Source organism: Cucumis melo, chromosome 4 (assembly GCF_025177605.1).
Source record: "Cucumis melo cultivar AY chromosome 4, USDA_Cmelo_AY_1.0, whole genome shotgun sequence".
Taxonomy (NCBI): domain Eukaryota; kingdom Viridiplantae; phylum Streptophyta; class Magnoliopsida; order Cucurbitales; family Cucurbitaceae; genus Cucumis; species Cucumis melo.
In genome coordinates this window covers 11,687,883-11,713,790 of record NC_066860.1, presented here as the reverse complement: position 1 = coordinate 11,713,790, position 25,908 = coordinate 11,687,883, and the positions used below count along the sequence as shown (strand labels likewise).

The following is a 25,908-nucleotide window of genomic DNA, read 5'->3' as shown; positions in this document are numbered from 1 at the left end:
CAGAGTCGTGTATCTTTTCCTACACGATAGTGTATCATTTCCTACACGATCGCGTATCATAATCTTTCAGAAGAAGAATTACACAAAGCATTTTTCACTTCATTAAAGAGAACTACACGATTGTGTATCATTTCCTACACGATTGCATATCATATGATCATTTTGAAGAAGAATTACACTTTTGCGTGTCATCATTAATCACGTTTTGACTAGAGCAGTTTTTTGTATTTCTCATTATGGATTCGTAGGCTTTTACCATTTTCAAAATTGTTTTATACAGTGTTAATATGTTGTTGGTTTGTTATATTTTTGAAAAAAAATCCCTTAATTAAATTAAATTTAATTAATGATTTTTATTTAAATTATATTTAAATGTATAGCTTTAATTCAACTTATTTTAATTAAATAAAATTTAATTATGCTATATTATATTAAATTAAACCATAAATTAATTCTCCACTTAATTAATTATCAAACTAAACATCTTATATTTAATTTATCCTACGCTTGAATCATATTCAATTGTATTTATCTTTTTATTGAATACACATTAATTTTAACCTATAGTTTTAATCTGAATTCGATTATTAACTAAAACAAGATTTATATGATGTTCAAATCATTATTTTCTACTAGATTGATCAAATTTGAAATCTACCATAAAAATGGATATTTTAGAGATTTTTAACCACATGCATTTAACTACTTTATCTAAATAGAGAAACATTAAAATTTAGTTTTTCTAAAATGACCCAAGTTGGGAGAGGTAGGTATTATAGATCATGTTAGAGTTTTGGAGTAGGTATTATTTTAAGCTATTGATTATGTTCAGAGTCAAGTTAGACCAGACTTGAATAAAGAAGTGGATGGATGATTTTATTAAGATATAATAAAAATGTAGATAGAGACTAGAAAATAATATAGGATTAAAGTAAATGACCATAGTGCGAGAGGTAGGTATCAGCAAACCATTTACCCACAACAATCTCAGTGTTGGTATTAAAGTGTGCATGATCTAGGTTAAAGCCTGCATTTGTTGTGAAGTTTATAGGTAATTGCAAAGCATCAATGGTCAAAATATCTGGTAGTTCCTTGCTAACTTCTTCTTGTGCTGCCCTTACTGCTGCCAAATCATGAGTATCATGCTTCATAAAAGGATCATAGACGGCTATTTTAGCTAAAATGATGGGAAAAAATCTAGGCTTTATGTCATTACGGATGTCAGTGAAGAATTGTTTTAGGTTGTCCTTGTATCTATGAGCAGTGTCACTCATGGCTGCATCACTTTCTCCTTGAAACCAAAAAAGAGCACGCACAACCCCACCATCTTTATCTGATGCTTTGATTCTTTCAATAAAATTTTTATAAAATGTTGCATTAGGATTGCTAGGATTTTTAATCCATTGCTCAATTAAAGTGCCACCTCTAGCACAAGGGACTAAACCCACAACGCCAGCATTTGGTCCAACTTTGGCCAGTAGGTGGTGAGCAAATGGCATACCTGGACCAATCCCAGCTGTCCTATTAATGTCAATCCCCACATGCAGAGGCTCACGTGCTGTCTCCCATTCGCGCTCAGGGTTCAATCGTAGGATTGATGGTTGAGGTTCACATTCTGGTGGGACTAACCTATCCCACACGAGGTTTCCTGATTGATCTTTCTCAACCCCACCTCGACCAGCCATGTTGCTCTGGCCAGCGAGAATGAATATGTTTTTTGGAGAAGCAGCCCCTGAAAGGGAAAGACTAAATAACATCGTACATAACATGATTGATAGTTTCAATAGAGCCATTGTTACCCTTTGTGTCTGTGCAAGTAAACACAGAAGAAAAGTTTTAAAAATGTGGAAGTTGCTTTCTTTTTTTTTTTTTTTTTAATTGTTGAACTTTTCCTCTGTGTCTATTTGCACAGACACAACTACTCTCTCTTTGAAAATTTGATCACTTTTTGTTTGTTGGCTGATCCTTGCCTCTACCTTTCTTCATTAATAAATGCCTCTTTTTATACTTAATTTTGTTTCTATTTTTAGTATTAGTTAGTTTTACGGTTAATTTTATGGGAAGATATCTATGGAGCATGAGTGTTTGTAGCTCGTATAATCATTTTAGATCACATCCCATTTATAGAGGTATGATCAAAACTTCTGTTAGTTATTTCTATCATGCTTATCAAAACTTTTGTTAGTCATTTCTATTTTGCTTTTTAATCTTCTTATATAATAATTATGTGTTACATTTTTAATGTAAAAATGTTGTTTTCTATTATTGTGATATACTATTTTAATTCATGATGTTTATAATTTATGATTAGTTTTCCTATAATGTATATGTTCAAGCTCCTTATATTGAAAATCTTCATATTCAATATACATAAGGTGTGTTTAGTTTTGAAAATAAGTCATTTTAAAAAAATATTAAAATATTTGACAATTACTTATAATAACTTTTAAAAACAGTTTTAAGTCAATTCACATATACCCCTTGTCATTTAGGTTTTTCTCTCGTTTTTTTTTTTTTTAATTTTCAATTTGTGTTAGTTAAATCCCTATAGTCCACAACTAAATTTGATAAAACCTTTAGTTATCATCTAACTTGCATTAAATTATTTTCTATTTTATTCAAGAGTTGAACTTATCGATTACTAAAATTAGGGGCCAATGGAGGCTTTAAAATGCAAAGTATGAATTTATAAACAATATTGTAAAAATGAGGCACAATCGAAATACGGAAATCAACAAAATATAATATTAAAATAATTAATATATGATATATAAATAATAAAATCAAGAAAAAGATAAATAATTCTTCAAAATTCTTCACTAACTCCAATTTCTTAGGAAGTTTCACCTATGTATGCCTCTTTTAACAAAAACTACCAAATACCACTATTTATAAACAATTTTGCAAGCATGAGATGGATGTGGAAAAGAGTGACACATGTTTATACCTACTTTTAAATGCAAACTAGGGACGTTTGGAGCGCAAAATGAGTTATTATATTTTGTGATTATTCTAGTCTATATGTGTTGGAAAATGAGACACACGTAGCAAAAAATAAGATCAATTAAACCCTAATTGCATCTAATCCTACGAGAAATGAACATGCATTACTATCGTAATTAAAATGAAATTAGGGTTACTGAAACTAACCTTTAAAGCTCTCGTTCACTTGAAATCTCCACTCGATCTCATGAACCACCAGTAATGTTGACCCACTATTCTCCAGACTTAGAACCGAGTTGTGAGACGCGATGAATGAAAGATTTGAGAGAGAGATGGAATTTGGATTAGGGTTAGGAGAATTTAGGTGATTTTTCCACTTTTAATTTTGAAGTCAAGTAATTAAAAATTGCTAAAAGGTTTTGAAAATTGAAAACTATAATTTAAATAAGCAAAAGACATGCAACTAGTGCATGCATAAATTCGCCTAAGTCCAATACCTCACATTCCACTAACCATCAGTGAAATTTAGTGGACTAGGTGTTTACATCCCCTGTAACCACTTATTCCACTAAGAGTTAGTAAGATTATCAAACAAAATGTTGAATTTTTCCATTAACATAGTCAAAAGGCAAAATAGACATTTGACTAATTATGTCAAGGTCAAACTTTTACTTTTTCAAGTAAAAAATTAACATTTTGACTGTAAATCCTAAATCTTATGGTTTTTGAGAATTCCTAAGTGTTTAAGAAATCCAAGGTTTAGTATCGTTTGTTATTCTTGTTCATTAGATAACTATGTTGAAGGTTTTTTGCTATGTGTGTGGAGTAGGCATTTTAGGCATGCTAGGGGGCTAAATGGTGTTGAAAACCTTCAAGGTCAAGTCTAGGTGCCAAGGCAAGGAGTTATGTTTATTCCATATGACAACGTCTAAGGGTATGACAAAGGCAGCAAAACACACCTAGGCGTTGAGGGAAAACTTGAGTAGTGAGCTATGCATGTATCCAAGTGCACACGAGGAAGGATCTTGTGGACTAACTTACGAGGTTAGCAAAGTGGCTAAGTTGAAAGGCTTTGGGCAAGAATTTTGATGTTAAACATTTTATGAAGACTCTTAGGTGTTCAAGGCAAGTCGGTTGAAGGGAGGAAAGGTGTGCACAACATTCAAGGTTGGGTTTTGCGGCAAGTAGGAGGTGGCAAAGCTTCCATGCTGAGTGCAGTATTTTAAGGTCATTTCATTTAAAGAGAGCTTGTAATTTACTCGTGCATTTACCCTCAAACCATTTATGAAAGAATCTTGAAGAAATCTAATTGTTAGGGTGAGGTTGCTAGATGAAGGTGGAATGAGGAAGGTGGTGTTTGAGCTCAAGGAAGAAGAGAAGGTCAAAATTTGGATGAATCTGAGCAGTGTGGAGTCGAGGCTACGATTGCATCCATTTGCATTTGAAGTTGAAATTTTAAGGTAGGATAGCTAAGACATTTCTAAGCATGTTTGAAGCAAAAACATTTTTATTTTGATGGCTAGACTAAAAGTTATGAGCATTGGAAGTTGGAAGCAATTTTCTCGAAAATCATAGATTTTGGTCAGCCTTGAACATGGCTGGAGCATTAGGATGTAAAAGGCTTGGTGTGTGTGCGTTTCAAATTTCCACTTGGTAAATGTTCTTTGTCATCTCTCATATACTTCCTCTTCCAGATCTAAGCAATCGTGTACCAAGATTTAAATAATTTTCGTTCAAGATCGTATACCAAATATAAAAGATCTTGGTGCACAATCTTGAACGAAAATAGTTTAGATTATCTTGGTATACAATCGTGTAGCTACATGATTGTTTAGCTCTTGGTACATGATTGTGTATGAAATCTAAATGATCAAAGTTCAAGATCGTGTACCAAATATAAAAGATCTTGGTATACGATCTTAAACAAAAATAATCTAGACCTTGGTACACGATCATTTAGCTTTTGATACATGATCGTATCCTAATCTAAATGATCTTGTTTCAAGATCATGTACCAAATATAAATGATCTTGGTACACGTTTGTGAACCAAGATTGTTTAGATTTTGTACATGGTCCTTTAACTCGTGGTACGTGATAGTGTATCAATATCTAAATGATCTTGGTTCACAACCATTTAGAAGAAAAATTACACGCACGCGTGAGACTGGTGTTGATACTACCTACACGATCGTTTATCAATTTTTACACCACACGATCGCGTATCGTGATCATTTAGAATAATAATTAAACGAGTGAGTGTGACCGATTATACGCCTGTTGACATAGGCATTTTTTATATGTCTCATTGTGGGCCTGTGGGTTTTTTTCGTTTTCGAAATTGTTTTAGAAAGTGTAAATATTTTGACAATTTGCTATATTTTAAAAAAAAACCTTTTTGAAAGTTGGTTGAGCCTTCAAAATCTTTAATTGGAAAAATGAAAACACGATAAAGACGTTATAGGAAAACCAATAAAAGTTTCATAAATAAAAACAAAAAAGTTAAGGTTTTATTTTTAAATTGTTATTATTATTGTAGCTTTTCGTTTGGTTAATTTTCATAAATTATAACAAACTGACAAAATATTTGTGGCCCTTGTAACAAAATCAAAAAGCCCATGAAGTTGTTTATTTTTTTTAAATATTCTAAGTTTACCCTTCATTTTCACTGTCTTTCTTCTCTTCCTCTTCCATGAATTTTTTTTCCTTTCCATCATCTTTCTTCTTTTCACACCCCCTCGAAGACCATCTTTGAACCTGGAAGAAGATGTGAAAATATCAAGCATCACCCCATGGCAACACTCAACAATCCAAACATAGCATAACAACTTAAACTAATATTTAACAAAATAGCAGGGAACAACATTTAACATCAGAGTACTACTGCAATCCTACTACAAAGTTCTATCTCAAGTAGGCCCACGACGATATTTATATACACATAAACAAGATCACGTAATCCTTAAATAGACAGAACATTCAACCACCCCTCTCTCAAAACCATATAAGTTACAACAACCTAAAGAGGTTAGCTATTTACCACATATATGTACACCTAAGTCACACAAGCTATGCATTTGGAATAGCTCAACCACCTGAAAAGAAAGAAACCAATGAAAAAAATTGAGCTAATAAGCCCAGTGAATGACAATTTCTGAAAACAACTTCGAAAATCCATCCCAAGTTCATGGTCAAACCGAGGTATATAACTTTTAATAATTGCATAAAAAAGAATCCTATAAGCTTGTTATCGAACCTAATGGTAATCGTGCAAAATATTATAGGAAAAATGATACACATTTTCTTAGAAAACATCTCGTAACTTGGTTGAGATAGAGTTTCTCATATCTTGACAAGACAGAGTTTCTCATGCCCTTGCCATTGACGAGAAAGAGTTTCTCATGCAGTTGCCATTCTCTGTTAGCTTTGTGGGATACTCATCAAAACAGTTGCTAACATCACCGAGGGTCTTTACTAGAAGAGGGTACTCAATAAAAAGTAGTATAGCTTCCAAGACACTAGTTTATCTCAACAGGGTTCAAGAACATTAGATAAACTCTTTAGAAACATGCTTTACAAACATTTCATAAACATAAAGTATGAAAGCTAACAATCATTTATCAAGATAACCCAAAACATAATCTTTCCATTAAGCAACAATAAATACTAGGCAGTCAACATTCATAGCAATTCATTTTGTCACTCACGGATCACGACTTAGCTCCTCATGGTTTGTAGACTCGGCCTATTTTCTCTTGGCTTGTCAAATAAATCAAAATTGAGCATTAGCACCTTAAATAGTCTTGTCTTATGAACCAACTCAAAATGATGCTCAAAAGACAAAACTTATCAATCCAAAATTTAGATACAAAAGAACATTTCATATTGTTTTTCAGAATTTTCCAGATTCAACAACCTAACTTCAAACACTCATAACTTCCTCAATATTTCACGAAAACTAATGTACTATATATACATTTTGAAACCCTCTACAACTTACTTGAAGGAATGAAAACGAGATTCCTCGCGGATTAACCAGAAAATGCCCGAAACAGAAGTAAAGAAAATTCGTGTCTTCTGCTTTTAATTTGATCTTGACATTAAACCTACTTCCAGTCATTTTTAGTTCATGATTTCTTCATAAAAGTTGTAGGAATTTTAATAAGCTTTCCAACAATATCAAATAGGGTCCTAACTCCAAGAGTACAATCTAGAATACTAAAAGAATAAGAGACTTCACAAATTCGTTTTAAAACTCTGTGACCAAACTTCTACAAGAATCATTAACTAGACTTCAGTATTTGTTCGAACTTTCTTCAAAACATTTGTAATGGGTTAACTTTCAATTAAAACTAACCTTACATCTTAATTCCTTCTAAGAAGCTCAAACCAATTAAAAACTCAGAGATTGTCTATGAGCTCTAATGTAACGCCCCAAAATTTGAGGAATTAAATTTTTTCTATTATCTTAAGTGTAAATTTGAGATTTTGGGTGTTATTTTAAATGTTGAAGTATTTTACTTTATGGAGATTTGATCCTATTGGATATTGGAAAAATATCTAATTGTCTTAATGTTTGGAATTGATGACTATTTTAGTTGACCTTAGATTATTATGTGGTTGGTACTTAATTAATGGAGTTTAAGAATAAAATAATTATGTTATGAAGGTAATATAATTATTTAATATTTGTGAAAGGGTAAAGGTGATGTGATTTGGAGAGAGGGAGAGTATTTGAATTTAAAGGGAAGATTTGATGGGTTTAAATGAAGAAAGAGAACGAGTGGTTGTTATTTGAAGTAAATTAGAGGGAAAAAAAGATAAAAGAAAATAATAATTATTATACTATTATTTTTTTTTATTAAAGGGCCATTGGAAAACGTGAAAGACTATTCATCATCTTCCCCAATTAAACCCTAATCCCAAACTCCTCAAACCCTAGCCGTCACCGCTGCCCTCCTCCAATCGTTGCCATCAAGCGTCCATCGCAGGTCAACCCGAGCCGATAGCCCGAGCCGGTAACCATCCTTCCAACAGTGCATTAGGGAGTCATCCGAGCTGTCGTCCTCCATCGTGTGCGTTCCGTCAGCCACCGCTCCTCCAATCGTTTCCATCGCTGGCCACCTGAAGGCTATTGTTTTATGTCGAGCCGTCTTCGAAGCCAGCCGTGCAGTCGTCGAGTGTCAGCCGCAAGCAACCTGAGCCGATTCACCTCAAGCTGCTCTACGTAGCCACCAGACTCATACCCGCGCACGCCCGCTTCAGCCGCTCCGCGTAGCCATCCGACCCACGCCATAAGCCGTGCTCGCTCCATGCCACAAGTCGCGCCCGCTCCACGCCGCAAGCCGCGCTCGCGCCTGCACCCGTATTCGTGTGTCGAATTTTCTAGCTGAGCCGCCAGTTTATTTTTGCCTCTCCAGTCGAGCCAGTTGAGCCGCCAAGCTCCCTTTTAGCCCTTTTTTGACCCACATTTTTCGGTAAGCCTCGGTAGGTCGATTTTGATTTTAACCTATCCAACTAAGGTTATTTTGACCCTAACTAAATTGGTTGTTGGATTAAATTGACTTAGTTAATTGGAAGCCGAGCTGGGGATTTGTCCAACTAAGTCCAAATCGAGTCCGACCTTGATCTTGGGTAAGTCGCTTCAAGTGAGTTTTTGGACCAATTTTCTTTGAGGGTTAAACTATTAAATTGTGGGTTCCTGACCTTTTAGGACTTTTGCCGCTTGGGGAGCGTGTTGTTACGACTAGGACTTGTTGAGTAACCTCCAGATAAGAGATTCTCCTACTAGCCCTTCGATTTATATTAAAGAGACCGCATGTTTAAATTTTATGGTTACGTAAGAATGGTAGCTAAGTACCTAACTCAAGGTTGTTGAGAGAGAGCGATTGATATAGACATTGTGCCTGCCGATTTACTCTGTGGTTAGCGTGAATAGTATGTCGATGCTACCGTCTTCGTTCTAAGGACATACTTGTAGTTGAGGATGACTGATATGATATGTTAGGGTTGGTACACTATGGTTTGTTATGTTATAGCATGAATTGACGTAATTACGACATGTATGATAAGTTATGATGTGATCGATGCGATGTTGTGTACGTGCTATGGGTAGGGTGTATGTTAGCTTCTTATTAGTGTCGTACCCTCATGGGTGTCCTTCGGGATCACCACTATTTATGACACAGACATGATGGAGAGACCCGACGGGGTCGCTCACATTTATGACTGCGTAGTCTGACGGGATTACCAGTCTAACATTGACATTGACATAGACATGACGTGAGTGATCCGACGGGACCGCTCACAGCCCGAGCGTCTTAGGTATTCCCTTGGGAATTACAAAAGACCAGCTTGTTCCTACGGGGGCACAGATTGCACGTGTTCGGGGACGTGCCAGTTCAGGGGTACCACTTTTCAGCACTCTAATAGGACATTAACAGGCATCTAGTGGGACTAGTAGTGGGTCCCTTACTGAGTATTTTTATGCTCATTCTTTCCATCTCCATTTTTCAGGTAGAGGCAGAGGTAAGAACAAGGACAAGTGACCAGAAGTGATCGTGGTGGGTCATAGGGATACGCTTGCTTCCGCTTATGTCAAAACTTGGATTTTAGTATTACATTTTCAGTTCTTTCTCTATTGGTTATTTTATTTCTTTAAAAGTAGATAGGACCCGAGTTAGGACTTTGTTTTATACTTATTTTACATTTTCTTTGTTAAATACTTTTTTTATTTTATTATTTGAAAATTTGAGGGTTTTGGCTTATTCTATTTTAATACTTTACAAACTTATATACTCTTTTAAATAGTAATGGTTTCGACTTAGTATAAGGAGTTGGGTCCTTACAGTTGGTATCAGAGCCTATGTCCTAGGTTCTGCAGACTGACTTATGATGTGAGTCTTTGTTTTGGTTTGTTTTACCTCTGTGGCTCTACGGTCCTTCGTCAATCACCATGTATGCTTTAAGACTTTGCTAAATGTTATGGTTACAAACTTGCCTTAATAAAATGAGTGTAGTTAATATAAGTGTTGTGGTTGTTTGGTGAAAAGTTCTTCTGGTGAAACTTCAGGAAAAGATGCCGCCGTGTAGAGGTGCACGTCGAGGAGGTGGTAGGGGAGGCAGAAGGGCTGGTGGATGTACCCAGCCGGAGGAACAACCTGCTGTGCAGGCAGCCGACCCTAACGCACCTGTCACCCAGGCGGATCTCGCTGCGATGGAGCAGCGATATCAGGATATGCTACAGGCTGCTTTGGCGCCTTTTCTCGCTGCCTAGCAGACCCAGGCCGCCCCTCTTCAGGCCCAGACCGTCCTTCCTCCAGCCCCCGTGGGAGCTCAGCCCGCGCCAGTTCAACTGTCGGTTGAGGCCAAACACCTGAGAAACTTTAGGAAGTATAATCCTAAAACTTTTAATGCGTCCATGGACAACCCCACCAAGGCCCAAATGTGGTTGACATCCATAGAGACTATCTTTCGGTACATGAAGTGCCCAGACGACCAGAAGGTGCAGTCGCAGTTTTCTTCTTGGAGGATAGTGGCACCGCCTGGTGGGAGACTGCTGAGAGGATGCTGGGGGGCGACGTCAGTAAAATAACCTGGGAGCAGTTCAAGGAGAGCTTCTATGCTAAGTTCTTCTCTACCAACGTGAAGCACGCTAAGCAGCAAGAGTTCCTAAACTTGGAGCAAGGCGACATGACTGTGGAGCAGTACGACGCTGAGTTTGACATGTTATCCCGTTTTGCTCCCGATGTGGTAAGGGATGAGGTTACCAGTACTGAGAAGTTTGTTAGAGGTCTCAGACTAGACCTCTAGGGCATCGTCCGAGCCCTCCGGCCAGCCACTCATGCTAATGCACTATGCATAGCACTGGACTTGAGTCTGCACGAGAGAGCTGATCCATCCAAGGCTGCAGGCAGAGGGTCAAGCCTCGGTGAGAAGAGGAAGGCTGAGTCGTAGCCTGCCTTGGCACCGCAACGAGACCTGAGGTCAAGAGGTGTCTTCCAGCGGCATAGTCAGAAGTTGGTTGCTGCAGGAAGAACTTTGAGAGAGCTACCTGCTTGTGGGAGGTGTAGAGAGTTCATGGAGGTCGTTGCTTGATAGGATGTGGAGTTTGCTTCAGGTGCAAGCAACCAGGGCATAACGCCAATGTTTATCCTTAGAAACTCATTAGGACTACCCCGTACCAGCCTCCCGCTTCACAGTAGGGAAGAGTTTTTGCCACTACCCGTCAGGAGGCCGAGCGAGTTGGTACTGTAGTGATAGGTACGCTCCCAATCTTGGGCATTATGCATTTGTACTGTTTGACTCTGGTCATCCCATTCTTTTATATCTTCAGTTTTTGTTCGGCAAGTGGGTTTAGAAGTTGAACCATTGGGTAGTATACTGTCGGTTTCTACCCCGTCAGGGGCGGTCATGTTGTCTAAAGAAAATATAAAGGCATGTCAGGTAGGGGTAGCGAACCATATGTTAGACGTGACCCTGCTAGTGTTAGACATGCAGGATTTCGATGTAATACTAGGCATGAATTGGTTGTCCGCTAACCATGCAAGTATAGACTGTTTCCGTAAGGAAGTCGTCTTTAACCCTCCCCCTGGGACTAGTTTCAAATTTAAAGGGGCAGGAATCGTATGTATACCTAAGGTCATCTCAGCCATGAAGGCTAGTAAACTACTCAGCCAGGGTTCCTGGAGCATCTTGGCAAGCGTAGTAGATACCAGAGAACCAGAAGTTTCCCTATCCTCCGAACCAGTGGTAAGGGAGTACCCCGATGTTTTCCCTGATGAGCTTCCAGGACTTCCACCTCCCAGGGAGATAGTCTTCGCAATTGAGTTAGAGCTAGACACTGCTTCTATCTCGAGGGCCCCTTACAGAATGGCTCCAGCTGAGCTAAAGGAGCTGAAGGTGCAGTTGCAGAAGTTACTGGACAAGGGTTTTATTCGACCCAATGTGTCACCTTGGGGAGCACCAGTGTTGTTTGTGAAGAAGAAGGATGGGTCGATGCGCCTTTGCATTGACTACAGAAAGCTGAACAAGATGATAGTTAAGAATTGCTATCCCTTGCCCAATATTGATGATTTGTTCGATCAGTTGCAAGGAGTCACCGTCTTTTCTAAGATTGACCTGCGCTCAGACTACCACCAATTGAGGATCAGAGATAGTGATATTCCTAAGACCGCTTTTCGTTCAAGATACGAACATTACGAGTTCATTGTGATGTCTTTTGGGTTGACTAATGCTTCTGCGGTATTCATGGACTTGATGAATAGGGTGTTTAAGGATTTCTTAGACACGTTTGTCATAGTTTTCATTGATGACATTTTGATTTACTCCAAGACTGAGGCTGAGCATGAGGAGCATTTGGACCAGGTTTTGGAGACTCTTCGAGCTAATAAGTTGCACGCCAAGTTCTCCAAGTGTGAGTTCTGGCTGAAGAAGGTGATTTTTCTCGGCCACGTAGTTTCCAGTGAAGGAGTTTCTGTGGACCCAACAAAGATCGAAGCACTTACCAGTTGACCTCGATCATCTACAATTAGCGAGATTTGTAGTTTCCTAGGTTTGGCAGGTTACTACAGGAGGTTCGTGGAAGACTTCTCTCGTATAGCTAGTCCCTTGACCCAGTTGACTAGGAAGTGGACTCCTTTTGTTTTGAGCCCAGCTTGTGAGTCTAGCTTCCAGGAGCTCAAGCAGAAGCTTCTGTCTTCTCCAATCCTGAAAGTATCAGATGGGTCTGGAAGTTTCGTGATCTACAGTGATGCCTCAAAGAAAGGTTTAGGTTGTGTTCTGATGCAGTAGGGTAAGGTAGTTGCTTATGCCTCCCGTCAGTTGAAGAGTCATGAGCAGAACTACCCTACCCATGATCTAGAGTTGGCAGCAATGGTTTTTGCACTGAAGATATGGAGGCACTACCTGTACGGTGAGAAGATACAGATTTTCACTGATCATAAGAGCCTAAAGTACTTCTTCACCCAGAAGGAGTTGAACATGACGCAGATGAGGTGGCTTGAGTTAGTGAAAGACTATGACTGCGAGATTTTGTATCACCTAGGTAAGGCAAATGTAATAGCTGACGCGTTTAGTAGGAAGGTTTCGCATTCAGCCGCGCTTATCACTAAGCAAGGTCCCTTACTAAGAGATCTCGAGAGAGCTGAGATTGTAGTCTCAGTAGGGGAAGTGACCTCACAGTTGGCCCAGTTGACCGTGTAGCCGACCTTGTGACAGAGGATTATTGTTGCTCGGCTAAATGATCCTTATTTGGTCGAGAAGCGTCTTTTAGTAGAGGCAGGGCAAAGTGAGCATTTCTCCATATCCTCTGATGACGGACTTACCTTCGATGGACGTTTGTGCTTGCCAGAAGACAGTGCAGTCAAGGCAGAGCTTTTGACTGAGGCTCACAGTTCCCCATTTGTTAGAAAATGGGTTAACTTTCAATTAAAACTAACCTTACATCTCAATTCCTTCTAAGAAGCTCAAACCAATTAAAAACTCAGAGATTGTTTATGAGCTCCAATGTAACGCCCCAAAATTTGAGGTATTAATTTTTTTCTATTATCTTAAGTGTAAATTTGAGATTTTGGGTGTTATTTTAAATGTTGAAGTATTTTACTTTATGGAGATTTGATCCTATTGGATATTTGAAAAATATCTAATTGTCTTAATGTTTGGAATTGATGACTATTTTAGTTGACCTTAGATTATTATGTGTTGGGTACTTAATTAATGGAGTTTAAGGATAAAACAATTATGTTATGAAGGTAATATAATTATTTAATATTTTTGAAAGGGTAAAGGTGATGTGATTTGGAGAAAGGGAGAGTATTTGAATTTAAAGGGAAGATTTAATGGGTTTAAATGAAGAAAGAGAACGGGTGGTTGTTATTTGGAGTAAATTAGGGAAAAAAAGATAAAAGAAAATAATAATTATTATACTATTATTTTTTTTTTATTAAAGGGCCATTGGAAAATGAGAAACACTATTCATCAACTTCCCCAATTAAACCCTAATCCCAAACTCCTTAAACCCTAGCCACCGCCGCTGCCCTCCTCCAATCGTTGCCGTCCATCGCAGGTTAACCCGAGCCGATAGCCCGAGCCGGTAACCATCCTTTCAGCTATGCATTAGGGAGTCGTCCGAGTCGTCGTCCTCCACCGTGCGCGTTCCGTCAGCCACCACTCCTCCAATTGTTTCCATCGTTGGCCGGCTGAAGGCTATCGTTTTGTCAAGTCGTCTTCGAAGCCAGCCGTACGGTCGTTGAGCATTAGCCACAAGCAACCCGAGCCGATTCACATCAAGCCGCTCTACGTAGCCGCTAGACTCACGCCCGTGCACGCTCGCTTCAGTCGCTCCGCGTAGCCGCCCGACCAACGCCACAAGTCGCGCCCGCTCCACGCCATAAGCCACGCCCGCTCCACGCCGCAAGTCGTACCCACGCTTGCGCTGATATTCGTGAGCCGAATTTTCCAGCCGAGCCGCCAATTGATTTTCGCCTCTCTAGCTGAGCCGCCAAGCTCTCTTTTAGCCCTGTTTTTACCTACATTTTTCGGTAAGCCTCGGTAGGTCGATTTTGATTTTAACCTATCCAACTAAGGTTATTTTGACCCTAACTAAATTGGTTGTTGGATTAAATTGACTTAGTTAATTGGAAGCCGAGCTGGGGATTTGTCCAACTAAGTCCAAACCGAGTCCGACCTTGATCTTGGGTAAGTCGCTTCAAGTGAGTTTTTGGACCAATTTTCTTTGAGGGTTAAACTATTAAATTGTGGGTTCCTGACCTTTTAGGACTTTCGCCACTTGGAGAGTGTGTTGTTACTGCTAGGACTTGTTGAGTAACCTCCAGGTAAGAGATTCTCCTACTAGCCCTTCGATTTATATTAAAGAGACCACATGTTTGAATTTTATGGTTACGTAAGAATGGTAGCTAAGTACCTAACTCAAGGTTGTTGAGAGAGAGCGATTGATATCGACATTGTGCCTGCCGATTTACTCTGTGGTTAGCGTCAATAGTATGTCGATGCTACCATCTTTATTTTAACGACATAGTTGTAGTTGAGGATGACTGATATGATATGTTAGGGTTGGTACACTATGGTTTGTTATGTTATAGCATGAATTGATGTAATTACGACATGTATGATAAGTTATGATGTGATCGATGCGATGTTTTGTACGTGCTATGGGTAGGGTGTACGTTAGCTTCTTATTAGAGTCGTACCCACACGGGTGTTCTTCGGGATCACCACTATTATGACACAGACATGATGGAAAGACCCGACGGGGTCGCTCATATTTATGACTATGTAGTCTGACGGGATTACCAGTCTGACATTGACATTGACATAGACATGACGTGAGTGATCCGATGGGACCGCTCACAGCCCAAGCATCTTAGGTATTCCCTTGGAAATTACCAAAGACCAGCTTGTTCTTACGGGGGCACAGATTTCACGTGTTCGGGGACGTGCCAGTTCAGGGGTACCACTTTTCAGGACTCTAATAGGAAGTTAACAGGCATCTAGCGGGACTAGTAGTGGGTCCCTTATTGAGTATTTTTATGCTCACTCTTTCCATTTTCATTTTTCAGGCAGAGGCAGAGGTAAGAACAAGGGCAAGCTGGCGAGTTACCAGAAGTGATCGTGGTCGGCCATAGGGATACGCTTGCTTCCGCTTATGTCAAAACTTGGATTTTAGTATTGCATTTTCAGTTCTTTCTCTATTGGTTATTTTATTTCTTTAAAAGTAGATAGGGCCCGAGTTAGGACTTTGTTTTATACTTATTTTACATTTTCTTTGTTAAATACTTTTTTTTATTTTATTATTTGAAAACTTGAGGTTTTTGGCTTGTTCTATTTTAAAACTTTAATAACATATATACTCTTTTAAATAGTAACGACTACGACTTAGTATAAGGAGTTGGGTCGTTACATCCAAGCTTCTCTCATGCGTGCCACATCCTTCACACCTTTCTTCTTCTTTTTCCACCCAAAAACACAACCTTCACCTTCTTCTTCTATCTTAGATCTTCTTTAGATTCATCCTTCAGCTCTTTCTAAAAAAATTGATGAAAAAGAAGAATGAAAGGGTTTTGGCGGTGGAGAAATTACATTATCCTTCTTTCCTTTTTTTTTCTCATTATTTAATCCTCCACTTCTTTTATTTGTTCCAAATCACTCACTTTATTCTCCTTTTCTTTTTTTTTTTCAGAAAAAACTAAAATATTATAAATAACTTAATTTCAACAGATTACTATAGCAAAATAATTCAAGGAAGTTCTAGGGTTTACAAATTACCTCCCTCTTATGAAACTTCGTCCTCAAAATTTTCACAAGCTTTTAACGAGCGAAAAGATGTGGATACTTAGCCCACATTTTGTGAAACTCTAAAATTTCTCAAGACCATTGGAAAACTGAAGTTCTTTGAAGTGATTGGAAGTTTATGTGTTAAAGGAAGTTAAGAATAAAAACTGTCATAAAAAGTGGGCCATGGTTATTGAAAAAGAGGAAAAAAAATTGGCTAATTATTGGAGGCGAGAAGTGACAAACTCTTGATGTGTGCGATGAGACCTGGCTTGTGTGGTAAACTACATTTCATTTGTCATAATGTCATTGGTTCAAGATCATTGCATATAAAATGCTCATTGTGAATCTCTTCATTATGCGTTTAGCTAGACATGATCATTACATGAAAAATGCTCCAAATATCTCTATTAATTATGTTAAAGCTAAGTTCTTGTCGGGACAAGTTTTCCTATTCCTTGCCTAAGTATAAGCGAAACAATAGGTTTATCTGGATAATCCAGAGTCGAACAATGGAAACTGATATCAAAATTCAGTTCTAGAGTTTACTCATCAATTAGGCGGTATAAAAGAATAATGAATAATGAATAAATGAATGTAAGTGGAACTAAAACTACTTATGTACTCTAGAGATTCTATAAAGGGGAATTAGATAAATTCGAAATGGAGATGCAAGCTAACTTGTATGAAAAATGGGTGAACGAATGTTTATGCAAGACTAGGCGATTAGACCATGAAAGTTTGGATGCGATATGACTCTCATAACTAGTTGACGATTAAGGCGAGCTCCTCTCAGAGTCTTTAAACGCCACATTTGTCCTTATTTTGGACTACAAATGACTCAACTTAGCTAAGTGAGATATGTCTAGAACGATTCACTTATAAAACGCATAGAGCTTCCCGATTAAGGACAGTAACTTCTCGACCCCTATTGCTCACAGTTTTCCTGCTTTTGGGGTACAAATGATGGAAGTTATCTCATCAAGGTGGAGTTTGTCTCCAAACTCCAATTGACGCTCGTTAGCGACATCCTTTCTACTTGCCCTCTTAGGTAGTTAGCGATAAGCACTGATCAAGTGATGGAGATAGCTCAACTAACGTGATAAGAGTTATAAGAAAAGCAACTTATCAAGAGCTTACCACAAGATTAAACTACAAATAACATATTGACAATGATGGAAAATGATACATGCACAACGAAATTGAGATCAAATCTTACTCTAATTACATCTAAATAAATTTAAAAGTAATACTGTTGTAGCTTCTCGATTCCTCGATCATCTCCTTACGAACTCCAACTGGGACTATCGATATAGTTAACCTGCTATTCTTCAGACTTAGAACTGGATTTTGGAACCCGTAACGTGGAGGAAATTGAGAGAGATGGAATTTGGAGGTGGAAAACAAAGGGTTAAGAGAACTTAGGTAAAACAATTTCACTTCTAGTTTTAATTTCAGAAAATAAAAATTGCCAAAAGGTTTTTCCCAATTTGAAAACAAGCTTTTAAATAAGCTAATTACATGCAAAAATATTGCATGTAATTAATATATTAAATCTCAACACCTAATAATCCACTAACCATTATTAGAATGTAGTGGGCTAGGTGCTTACATCTTATGTAGCTACTTATCTCACTAAGTGTTAGTAGGATTATCCAAAAAAATGTTGGATTTTTCCACTAATTTTAGTCCAAGGGTAATTTAAATCACGTTCACAAAATCATCAAAACAAAATAACCAATCAAATGTTCTAACCATGACTCCATTTAATTCTCAAAAGAAATAGAAATTAGCAAATGCGTCAGCAGAAGCATAAAGAAACTAGACGTGTCTATATGGGCTTCACGCACCCTTCTTGCCCATCGCTGGTCTGCCCCTCGCCATACCATTACCTGAAAAGTTTAAAGAGAAAAAGGGTGAGTATAAGACATACCCAGTAAGGGACCCACTACTGGGCTCATTAGGGTAATAACAATTAGCTCCCTATTCAGGGGGGTACCCTACATAAACAGTCTAGTGGTTCCGTAGAACGCACAGATCAATAAGTCTAGTGATCCTAAAGGATGCACATATCAGTCTAGTGATCCCAAAGGATGCACATATCAGTCGAGTGATCCCGAAGGATACACATATTAGTCTAGTGATCCCAAAGAATGCACATATCAGTCTCGTGATCCCGAAGGATGCACATATCAGTCTCGTGATCCCGAAGGATACACATATCAGTCTCGTGATCTCGAAGGATACACATATCAGCCGAGTGATCCCGAAGGATGCACATATCAGTCTAGTGATCCCGAAGGACACTGTGCCTGTAAGGTACGCTACCCCATAGATAAAGCTAATCGTTACCCCTCAGTCTATACTAAACCGTCTACAATATCACATCACAAAAACGTTCAAGTTAAAGGTTCAATTATAAGCTTAGCCAGTCAAATAGTTTAGGTTTAATCAACAGTCTCCTCAGTCGCTATATGTATATCTAATTCACACGTCATCATGACATTTCTTTAAATCCAGTCAACTAGTCAAATCATCACTTTGTAAATTCACCTGACGGTACTTCATCTCAGTTCAAACCCTAGCACATCTACAGGTAATCTATGTTATGCATAACGTCCATATTATGCATAGCAAAAGTACTCAGTCTACAACACAGTTCAACGGCGTATACACAATCTACACATGAGATTTTCGAACTCTTAGTCTCTCCACGACATAACTCCATAACCAATATCCCGATAACAAACTTCAACTTTACATAACATTAAGATTTTTATAATCCATCGACATTACTATTCCAGTTAACCGTACAACCTATCAACATAACTACAATGCACAGAACATCTGGGCATCTGTGCCTATCCGCAGAAACAACTCATTAACGTATATAAATACATAAGCTACAACTAACGATCACGTCACCTTTAACCAGTCAAGAGTGCATATTAGTGACGTTTTCTAGGCAAACATGCATCAATCAATTTAGTACAGTTGCTATCGTATAATTCACATGTAGGTTACTACGTTTCCAGTCTCGGTTTGAGGTCCAGTAATAAGAAATCCCTTACCTGAGATGTAGCTAAAATTCTTGTTCAAGTTAGCGTCCAAACGAATCCACCTAAACACAAACATAAGGATTTAAATGATGACACCACCAAAATTCACATTTCAAAACGCTCCAAGGAAACATCCACAGACTTACCCAAGTAGAGGATAGTTGACTCCAACTAAATTTGCCGTAAAACCAAAGAACCCGAGCGTCACCTCTCAAATACCTTTAAGGGATCAACAGTTAACCCAACCAATAAGTTCAACATTTTAATCAGACATTTAAACTCGCATTGACTAATGAAAACGTTAGAAATTCCTCACATTGTCCTTACCAAAACTCACCGGGACTCAACACGGATAGAACGTCTTACCCGACTCGGTAAACTAGGAGATTGGCTCGGAAAAATGGATCAGCTCGGCTTATGGCTCCACTCGACTCGACGGCTTGGTTTAGCTCGCTCGCGCCTCGCACTTGGTTCGGCTCGGCTTGATTCAGGTACGGCTGACGGCTCGACTAGCTCGGCTCGACTGAGCCGACTTGGAGGAGTCGATTTGGTTTCCACACGGCGGTGAGCACACGGAGGTGGCGACGAAGAAGACTTGTCTGGTTACCTTTATCGATGAAAAGGCGTACGACGGCCCACACTACACGACCGAGGCAGAGACGGCCGACGATTAGCCATGCACATGGAACGAAGAAGAAGACCAGTCGAAGGTGTCCGTTGTGGGTTGTCTTTGCATTGCTATTATGCGGCTGATGGCGTACGAGGCATAGATGGAAGTGGTCGTGCGCAGTGCGCTGAATGAAAGAGGAAATGGAGAACGGTAGAGGCGGCCGCCGCTGTCGGGTGAAGAAGTTGAAGAAGAAGAAAGCGAAGAAGAAGAAGAAGAATACGGGTGGGAGTGGGAATTAAACTACCCCGGACCGGTATTTCATTCTATTCATTACTGTTATCAATCTCAAAGCGCTCGGAAGACCGTCTCATTCATCTAACGTCCGGTAAGCAGCTTTAGAAGTCACCTCCGTCATGGGATCTTCTTCCGAGGGCTGGCGGCGCAGGAGGGGAGATGGGTTTAGGGTTTTTTTTTTAAATATATATATATACGTATATATATATTTATTAAATAATAATAATAATAATGTAATATAATTTATATTATTATTATTATTATTATATTATATTATATCATATTATTAAAATTTATACCCTTCATTTTCTTTTTCGTTTCTCTTCTAAACCAAAAAAATTTAACACCCAAAATTTTAAATTCCCGAAAAATAACATAAAATATTAAAACTTACCTCGAAATTTGGGGTGTTACAGTACAATACCTAAACGATCGTGTAACTATGATAAACGATCGTTGAAATTCGATAAGCGATCAGATATTTTAGTTACATGATCGTTTATTTAAACAACTGATAAACGAAATACTTTCTGAAAACAAAGTTTACCTGGAGCAATCTCTCTAGCATTTGCTTCATTTCAGACAGCTCCAAAGACTGCTTTTTGATTGTGTCATCCATCTTACAGACTATAGAAGTTAACGCGGATATATCCTTGTGAACTTCTTTGATGTTCTTTTCTAGTCTTTTGTAGGATTTTGAATGACTTTGTTGTTTGTTGTCATTGGATGTGTGGTTTTTCTTCTTGGTCATTGGATGCATGTCGGACTCATCAGCCATTGTTTGTTTTTTTTTTCGTGGTGACAGTTGTGGAGATGAGATCGACTACAAGTTGTTGTTTGTTATTGTATCATCAGGAGCAGTGTTATCACTATTGTCAATATCTGGCATGGATTCATCGTCCTCCATTTCCATGTTATCATCCCCTCGAATTCGACTTTCCATGAAAGCTTTCTCTTGGGTTGATAGCTTGAGTTTAGCTTGAACAACAGTCTGCGATGTTGCAATAAAAGAATTGCTAATACATTGTATATCAAACAAGCTAGTAAACAATTGTTTACTAAATAATATGATACTCGATATGGTATTTGATATAAACGATATTCCATTAAGCTAAATGATCGTTTAACAAATGTAAATGATCGTGTAATTGGTTTATACGATCGTGTAATGTTTGTTAAACGATCGTGGAATTGTTTTAAACAATTGCTAAAAAGTTTTACTTACATTCTTATTGTCGAATATGTTCTGCTGCAACATTTTGTAGGTGGAGCTTGTGTGCAATTCCATCTTAATATTCTAGGGATCGATCCCTGCTGTTTTTTGTGGCTAGGTGCTCACTTGCAGTTAAGAGCATTTCATAAGCCCACACCTAAAACATTTAAACAAATATGTTAAACTTTGATGTTTAATTTGTATTTAATTAAAGTGTATAAACAAATAAAAATTACCTGAAAAGCAAGTACGTAGCCCTTTATGTTGTAGTATGCCACGACTTTGGAACTTTTTGCCCTCCTTACTCGTATGCTTCTTTTTTCCCTTGTAAAATTATCTTTAAACTGTTGAGCAAACGAGTGTAGAAGAAAGTTGACCAATCAAAGTTCTTGAAAACTTCTTCATCATCAACTTTTCCCAGAATGTCCATATCAAATTGTGTTTTTTTATCCTTCCCAACCATCACAATTTCTATAAAAAGGGCCAGGGCGATCTTCACAGCATCTTCATCATTTGTAAACTCAAAGTTTTTGAAAATTTCTTCAAGTTCCAAGCACGTTATTATTTTCTTGTTCTCTGATCCAAACAGAAGGGTCTGTAGGCGCTTATTATCACAGTCTTTCTCCAATGTTACTCTAGTTGGCCACAACCCGATTACGATGTTGAATTCATTTTGGGTGAAATGAACATTCTTTCCCAAAACAGGAAAAACATATTCCATTGGCGTTAGCATCTTCAAGTATCTACCTCAGCAAGAAGTGATGGATCAACTGGTCGTTGAAGACCATGTTGACATTCAGTAGTAGATCGAAAACTGATTTGTTGAACATCTGTAGCTGTTCCTTGGTTAGTTTATCCTTAATAAGACTACCAAACTTGTGTACTTGGTATGAGACAGTGGCAGGAAAGTATTTGTTGCTAGGTACAGCCATCCTGAAAATAATGATGACAATATACTTGCGTTATATACACGATAGTTTATAAAAAATTTAACCATAAACCCTAAAATTAAACTGTCGTTTACTTGATGTAACAGATCGTTTAATCTAAACAAAAAGTAACAATAAATTGAAACATTTATCAATCTAGAGAATAGAAGTATAAACGAATCTGAAAACCTAAACAATAGTGAGAACAAAATGATAGTTTTTCAAGACAGAAGTCGAAATGTTTGAAATATAAAGAAGGAAAAGTGTAACGTTATAGTAGGAAAAGTTCAGCAAAATACCTTTTGACGTTGTAGAGAAAAATGTACTGACAGAAGAATGGAATTGAAAATCTTTGAGGAAATGCTAGGGACTGATCTAGCGCGTTTGTGTATTGCGAAGTGACAGAAAATGAAGAATGCGGAACATATATATTGGTTGTTTTTACCAAAGTGGCAATATTGTAACTTCGCCTACATTTTTTAAAATGTTCAGTCGCATTCTCTAGTTTTTAATATATATATATATATAAACGATCATTTAATTAAGTCAAAACGATCTTTTAAAAAATGTAATCAATCACGTTGTTAAACGTTTGGAAAAACATATAATGTTAAACGATGATGTTGTACAAATAAACGACCGTGTAGGATATCATTTATACGATGTACGATTTACGCAATCGTGTAGTATATTATTTAAGCGAATATATATGCAGTTAAACGATGGTATTGTTGAATATGACCGATCGTGGTAATAAATGTATTTGATCCCTTTATATGTTTTACAAGATAGTGTAGGATATAAAGAGTGAAATGGAATAAGGACTTTTCGAGTATAAAATAAAGAAATTTTTTTAAAGTTAAATTTAATGGTTTGAAGTTTTACAAAGATTATAAATCATCTCTAAAATATTGAGAAATTTGTAGGTCAAAGGATGGAGCAGTATCAATGTATTCTTGAGTTGACATTCTTCTTCCATTTCTCTTGCTGTTTTCTCATTGTGCTGAGACTTTTGTCTTTTTTTGCTGACAAACATTATTTTCCTTTTGCATTTCTTTAATTTCTCTCTTCTTTCCTTTTGTTCCAACTTGATCTTCTTGTTCTTCACTGCTATCAGTGTCAATTTCTTCTTATGGTTCTTGACTGCTATCAATGTCAATTTCTTCTTCAGTTTCAGTTTTGTTATTATCAAATTAATCTTCATCAATCAACTTTTGTTTCCCTTTTGTTGTATCTTTTGTATTTTTCCCCTTTTTTTCTATATTTTTTTCTTCAACGATTAGAATATTTCTCAATTGAATCTGGCTTCGTTTTGTTCTGTCTTCCTGGCTCCTTCTATTTTCAACTTCTTCTTCTTTTTCTCCATCTCTAAATTCAATTATCTGAATGTAAAAAGAGAATGTGCTGTCAAAATGATTGTGCAACAAAATGAAGACAGACATGCAATATAAAGATCGTTTAAATATGTATATACGATCATGAAAGCAGCTAAGTAGCAACACAATTAAAAAATATATAAATGAAAGGATTACAAACCAAACGAACAGTCATGTGAAATATATAAACGATGGTTTAGTTATGTTAAACGATCGTTTAATATAACTAAACGATCGTTTAACATAACTAAACGATCGTTTAACATAACTAAATGATCGTTTAACATAACTAAACGATCGTTTAACATAACTAAACGATCGTTTAACATAACTAAACGATCGTTTAAGATAACTAAACGATCGTTTAAGATAACTACATAATCGTTTAAGATAACTACATAATCGTTTAAGATAATTTAAACAATCATGAAACCAGTTCTATATTAAACATATTAAAACCTGTGTCAGTGCTTGTGTTTTTGGTGTTCCTAAATGAATAAGCGAGTTGTTGTTTTCGTCTTCTTCATCTATTTGCAGGCACATAAAGTAAGAATGTTTAGATAGATCATGAAGAAGACACATCCAGACAGATTAATTATAACTGTCTATACGAGTTATTTTTATTGTTTTAGAAAAGAGTTAAACCTGAGGAAATATTTGTGTTTTGGGTGTTTCTAAATATGTAGTTGCTATTGTTTCCAAGCTACTTTGTGTTTCCAAAATAGCAGTTTCATGTAAAGGAAAAGAAACAACATAATCGTGTTTTATTTTATTTGGAAAGTAAAGAACATTAAACAAAACAAAGGAGTGGAAAATAAATGAATAAGGCACTAACCGGAGGGCAATTTGTTGTTGCGTACTTCACCATTGTATTAACTTGTTCATCATCATCAAGATGATCAAGGCTACAAGTAGCCGATCTTTTTTTCTCCACGACTTTTGTATATGCAACTTCTTTCTCATTCTATTGTTGTTGAAGTTTGGCTGATGGTGCTACATTCAAGCTTGTCATAACCATTGTCAACATGCTTTTTATTTCTTTTATTCATTCTCTTAATAATATTTGTTCTGTTTCTTTTTTTTTTTTTTTGATTTCACTTATTTCATTTAAGATATAATTTCTTTCATTGTTTTTTTTCCTTTTTTTTTTTTCTTTTGTTGTTGCTCTGCTTTTTCTTTTCCTTTTTGCTTCTCAATATTTTTGAAATATGTCAAAATTGTTTGATTCTCTTCTTCTGATGAGTCTAAAGGTGTCATGGAGAACTACAAATAAAATGATATTACATTATTAGTGAAAAAGTAGTAGCAAATGTATTAATAAACAGTGATATATTTATATAATCATCTATTTAAGATAGAGATGGATAGAAAATCTTTCATTGTCCATCTGGATAGACATATATATAAGAATGCTCTAAGTTTACTTACATTTTTAGATTAAAAAATATCGATGTTTAGAGTCCTTCAGTCACTTGTTTCCAAACATTCCCATGTTACAATTGGTGGCCCTTCCTTTGCAAGCTTTCTTCCAAACCCAACATCTAAATTGGAAAGTCTTGGTATTTTCTCGAAAGCCCAATAGATTAAAGCTAGGGGAAATCCTTGAAGGTATACAGCATCCTTGTCACTACAGGATGCTTTTTTCAAGAACTGATATGTTAGGATGTATGATAACCTCCCGCATGGATAGCCTTTGAAGATTTCTTCATTATCCAATATGTCTAGATGTAGGAGATTTATGTGGTTGTGTTAACTAGTTTTTCTTTCAACGAGTCTTCTTCATTGCACAACGCTTTGAAAGTTCTTTTTATATTTCTTCTTGTTATAAAGTCATCATGACGGAACAATGCATTTTTCAGACCATTTTCTTTTCTTTCTCCTAGATTTAACTCAGGGAATTTGTGACCTTTTAGTCCAGTCACAAAACAAAAGTCTTTCAACCCAAATTTTGCTATATGTCCATTGAAGCTGAAAGCAAGGACATTAGTTTTTTTTGTATGGCATTGTTTTCTTAATAGAAAATTCAGGAATTGTGTTAGTATTTTGGCCATTTTAATGTTAAGGAACTGGCCAAAAGGGCTGTTTGTCAAAACTCAAGACAGAATCCTTTTGTCTATTTTTGACTTGATCTGATTCAATGTTTTTAAGCTGTAGTATACAGTAATTCTAAGGTTTTTTTGTTCATCTTCGATAAT

The 25,908-nt window shown here is 37.1% G+C and overlaps 1 protein-coding gene across 1 annotated transcript in view; it reads right to left on the bottom strand.

Annotated features, from left to right (window-relative positions):
• Window positions 1-850: 850 nt before the first annotated feature.
• LOC127148784 (probable carbohydrate esterase At4g34215) overlaps window positions 851-25,908 on the bottom strand; it is a 100,143-nt gene continuing 75,085 nt past the window's right edge. Inside the window, exon 2 of the mRNA XM_051083099.1 lies at window positions 851-1,501. Within this exon, the coding sequence (XP_050939056.1) occupies window positions 927-1,501 (575 nt within the window). The 3' untranslated portion in view covers window positions 851-926. The remainder of the gene's footprint in view (window positions 1,502-25,908) is intronic.